This window comes from Staurois parvus, unplaced genomic scaffold, assembly GCF_062004578.1.
Source record: "Staurois parvus isolate SC_StPar_1 unplaced genomic scaffold, SC_StPar_1.0 ptg000132l, whole genome shotgun sequence".
NCBI classification, from domain to species: domain Eukaryota; kingdom Metazoa; phylum Chordata; class Amphibia; order Anura; family Ranidae; genus Staurois; species Staurois parvus.
In genome coordinates this window covers 4,542,843-4,548,130 of record NW_028317928.1, presented here as the reverse complement: position 1 = coordinate 4,548,130, position 5,288 = coordinate 4,542,843, and the positions used below count along the sequence as shown (strand labels likewise).

Here is a 5,288-nt window from a genome sequence, read left to right as displayed (position 1 = left end):
GCAGCTTTACATGGAGTACCAGTGATGCAGTCTGAACCAGTCTCAGTTAATGTTGTTAGGAAGACAGACACACAGATTCCCTCCTTTGCAGAAGAACAGAAAAGGGATCCATCTCTTTCTGCTTCTCAGGTTGATCCAAAATTTCCCTTTATATGTGAATATGGAATTTTGTATCATGACTTAAACGGGTTTCTGCGTCCTGTTATACCGCAGCATCTACAGGTAGAATTTACAAAATACAATCACGAAAGCCTAGGTCACATAGGTAAACAAAGATTGCTTGAAATACTCAAGGAAAAATTTTACTGGGACAAAATGGAAGAAACAGTAGACAGTGTAGTTCAATCTTGTTTAATCTGTGCTCAAGTGAATCCTCGACCAAAGGGTCAAAAACCTCCATTACAAAGAACTCCTCCAGCAGATGGACCATGGTCCACATTACAACTAGACTATATAGGACCGCTACCTACAGGTAAAAATGGGTACAGGTATGCTTTAGTTGTAGTTGATGTTTTCTCGAAATGGATTGAAATCTTGCCTGTTCGCAAAGATGATGCATTAACAACTGCTAAAATGCTAATTAATCATGTTTTTCCAGTCTGGGGTATGCCAACAAACCTCAGTAGTGACAGAGGAACCCACTTCACAGGTAAAATAATGCAGGCAATGTGTAAAATCTTGGGTATACAACAGAGATTTCATGTGCCCTATCATCCACAATCTGCAGGTATTGTGGAAAGAATGAATAGGACTGTCAAATCAAGGATTGCAAAAATGTTATTAGACAGAGGAAATACTTGGGTTGATGCTGTACCATTGGTTCTGATGAGTGTCAGAAGTACAACATCTTCTGCAACACAGTATTCTCCTTTTGAGTTAATGACAGGAAGGAAAATGCGTATTGTTTTTCCCCATGAACCGTTCTTGTCAACGCCGCAAAAAGAGGCAATAGAAAAAACAAAGTGGTTACAGATGTTGCAAGACAATCTGAACACTATTGTACCACATGCAGCTACTCGCATGCAAAAAATGGTTCCTCCACATTCTTCTAAGTTCGAAAAAGGAGGACAAGTAATGGTAAAAACTTTCAGAAAAACTGGACCATGGCAAAGCAACTGGGAAGGTCCATTTGATATTTTGGATGTTCAAGGAGTAATGGTACAAGTGCAAAGACCTCTTAATTCAGTAAAAAATGCGCGCAGACAACAAACAATGTGGGTGCACAGTGACCAATGCAAATTGTTTATACCGAGATAATGATACTGCATTTCTTTTGCAGACATGGATTTCAATAATCCGGAAGAAACAAAGCATCGCAGATTCCAAAGAAAAATAAACATTACAACAAAAGAACATAAGGAAAATCAAAGCAGTAGAAAGAAAAGACTTATTACAGGATTGATTTTTTCCTTAGTGACAATGACAATATTAGTAATCTACAACATAAACTTTTCCAGCAATGCAGAAGTTAACAAGACTGAAGCCCTACATAAGAAAGACACTACACTTATTAGGAACAAAAGATTTTTTCCTAAAGACAGTAACATTAATACAGCTGAAGACTTGCTAGGATATATGTGCATAGGTTATGGTAGAACTTGTTGTTCGGAATTGTATTTCGTTCATAATAATGATATTGAAGTTAGAGCTAAAATAGAGTCTAAATCAAAATTTGTTAAAATGCAAGGATCTTATAGGATCAATAACGAAACTAGTAACTTTGAATGTAATTTATCCGATATGGGATACTGGTTAATAGTTTTAAAGGGAAATGAACCTACTATTTGGTCAGGAGATATTTCCATAGACATGTTAAATACTGGAAATATAGGAAGTTCTAAAACAGATATTTGGTATCAATTACAAAGTTATTCACACTTTCTTGATCCTGAACATTTGAATATAAATGGTAATGAAAAAGAGGACATAGTGAAAATATGGGATTTCCAAGTGACAAGAGCTTTGGTTCAAACTAAAGTCAAAGTAATTGTTACTGTGGTAGATTTGATTGTCCCAGAGATAAAAATATCTCCTCAATCATTAAGACTTGTAGAAGGAAAGGATAATCTGAATTTGATGTGTAATATACAAATACACCTACCTCAAAATTCATTATTAACTTGGAAAAGGAATGGTGAATTTTTGGGAAGTTTTCTTCATGATAAAACTGATGTTATCCATAAAAGTATTTTTGGTAATTTGAACTGGGATAATGATAACTTTGTGTATCATCAAAACACTATATCTATTAATGATACAGGTATATATGAATGCTGCATATCAATAGAAAATTATCCAAAGAAATGTGTAAATACAAATGTAATTGTACTATCCCCTAAAAGAACGCAGTGTACGGATAAGAAATTTATTCCAGCCAGTCCCTTCCAAATTAACCATTTCCAGACCAGACTTCTGTTGAGAGAAGGAAAGTTTGTTATTATAGTGTGGAACTTTAACATTTCAGAATGGAAAATCTCAACAAGGTTTCCACAATGTAAAGAACATCTGGTTAACATGGAATTAGGTATTGAAAGATGGTTTGGTACTGATATTAGGAATCCTCACAGGAATAAACGTGGTATAGTTGAAGGTATTTTAGGAGGAATTGGTACTATTGGTAGTATTACAAATAGCATGGACATTAGTACACTAAAGTCTGATCTCGAGACAGCCGGTTTAGTGGGAAGCAATAGTATTAAAGTACAAAGAAACTTGAATCAAATATTGGAAAATATGGTGATTAAAACAGCCAATATTATGGGTCCATCTATATTACACTTAGAGAATATTACTCTTAATTTAATGTCAAGTGAACAGCATTCCCATATAGCCAGAGCATGTTTAGAAATTCAGATGGAATATTCCACAAATTTTAAAATAATAGCTCAAGCTTTTCAAAGTGGAATAACTCCTATAGGTATTGTACAAAATTTACCAAGAGAGTATGTATATGCCATAAACCATACTGATCTGTGGGTAAATAAGTGGATTGGATGTTATCAGAACATATGTTATAGTTCTTCAATGATTCCTGTAGCAGGAAAAGAACAAATGTTGGTTCCAATCACTGTCTTGGGATTACCAGTTAGCAACACACAGTTACTATATTATCATCTGCAATATACAGATTTTGCATTTACTGATAATAATTTTGAGTTAGAACAATTAGATCTGTCTTCATGTTTACAATTTCAGTCTAAAGTGATTTGTCTACCTAATCAAGACAAAGGTATATTTCATTCTTGTTACCATAACCATACTCTATGTTCAGCAAGTATAGAAAAGGTTAAAACCACTTCTGAGTTAATTTCAATTGTAGATAAAAAGAAAGTTTGTTTTCAAGTTATGTCTGACTCAGAAAGGGTTCAATCCTTCTTCTCTTCTTGTACACATACAGAAAACTTAAGTCGAGGTTTGTTCTGTATAGAAGGAGATATTTCAGCAATAAGTGTTAATGGGATGAGAATGAATTTAACAAACATGCTTATGAAAAATATAAGTGCTCTTCCCATACAGTACAATATATCTCAAGTGGATGAATTCCCATGGAGAGATTGGGCAAATGTTATTCAAAAAGATGAAGGTTTACTGATAGCATTATCAGATGAACTTCAAAAAGCAGAAATATGATTTAAACATGAACAAGGGAGTTTAAAAGATATAGAACATGAATGGTCTGAATTTTCAGGTCATTCTTGGTGGTCAAAATTTAAACGTACTGTATCAATGTTGGGAAAAACTTCAATTGCATCTGCAGCAGGAAATATTTTATTACATCCTGTAATAATTATTTTTATTATTATCATATTATGTATTATATTTCAATTATGTTTGATGTGTAAAATGAACAGTTTCTATAAGCGAATTAGAAGTGAAATTAGGAAAGGAGATAATCTATTACAAGACATACTTCAGAGAAAAATACTTTCTGGTTATGCTGACTCAGTTACAAATAATGATACATTTGAGATTACTAAATCAAAACCTGAGTGTTTGTGATATAAATGATGTGTGCTTGTTATAAATTAATATGAATTTCATATTTCAGAGGGGAATGTAATATTAATTTTTTAATATCCAAACTTTAATTCGGTCTTTAGTAGTTTTTGAAATATATGCTGGCAGAATATATTCCCTCTTAATTGGATGTGAATGTGAGGTTTTGCATTTCAGTGGTCAGATGTGAATTATTTGTGTTTGAGCTAAGGGTAATCAGTAGAGGTTTAAAGTCATGTTTTCTTTTAAAATACTCATGTAATGTATACCATATTGTGAATTCTTATAATGAGTCTGAGAGTTTAAATTGTAGTCATAAATCATGGATTTTGACAGTTGTATGTAATATAAGAACTTCAGAAACCTTTTTCATAGTCTGTATGTCAATCATGATAATGACTTGGTGGTTTGAATGGGAACACATGTTTCTATTCAAGCTGGGAGTGATTTTGGGAGTAGTTTAGAAGCCCGCGAATTTGAAACAAAGCTTAATGGGAGGACCTAATTTCTCATGCATTTTAAGTATGCAGCTTTTCAAAGAACGGGTCAGAAGCTTCCCAGATACACTACACTTCACTTCATTCACTCACACACAGAGACATTCTTTTCACACACTCTTACTCAAAGCACGTGCTTGGACAAAGAACAAAAGAATAGCACATGGTCATTTCTTAAACTAGGCCAAGAAAACTTCTATCTAAGCTATGCAAAGGAACTACATTATTTCCTAATATCCAAGGCAATTTATTCTTTATTTTTATTTCATTTTAAGCTACATATATCTGAATTTACTGTTTTTTATTGACTTTGTATTTTTGGTGTGTGATCAAATAAAGTCACACTGCTCATACTGACCTGGTTTTCATAAGGATTTCTTCCCACAACCATCTACAAGAACCTAGACATATTAATAGAGTTTTTTTCATAACTCTGGAAATCTAACAGTCAATATTACAGATTGGAGTTTACACCAAGGCCCCTGAATTTTATATGGCTTTAAAATATTATTTGAGGCAAAAAAGACTGGTGAGCTACTGAGGACAGAATGGGGAGCTTTAAAATGAAGGATAAAAGTTACTTCCCTGTATTTCTGCCCGCTATGATAACTACCAGATGCCACTGAGCTTTCACGGGAAGGTTCCTTCAAAATAGTGCTGAGAGGCCTTGCAGTCTTTAGTTCCACCCTGGTGGCTTGCCTCAGCAACCAGCTCAAACCACATCCATCCTGGAAGATCCTTTACCTACGTAGTTTGTAGATCTAAGGACATTGTGCAAACAATTTGTATGGTCAG

General features: G+C 34.0%; 1 protein-coding gene across 1 annotated transcript; it reads left to right on the top strand.

Annotated features, from left to right (window-relative positions):
• The first annotated feature begins 527 nt into the window (after window positions 1-527).
• On the top strand, window positions 528-4,850 carry LOC149466205 (uncharacterized). Its single transcript, XM_089672652.1, has one exon. It carries the CDS (start codon window positions 1,282-1,284, stop codon window positions 3,628-3,630), a length of 2,349 nt encoding a protein of 782 aa, XP_089528778.1. The 5' UTR covers window positions 528-1,281; the 3' UTR covers window positions 3,631-4,850.
• The last annotated feature ends 438 nt before the right edge of the window (window positions 4,851-5,288 follow it).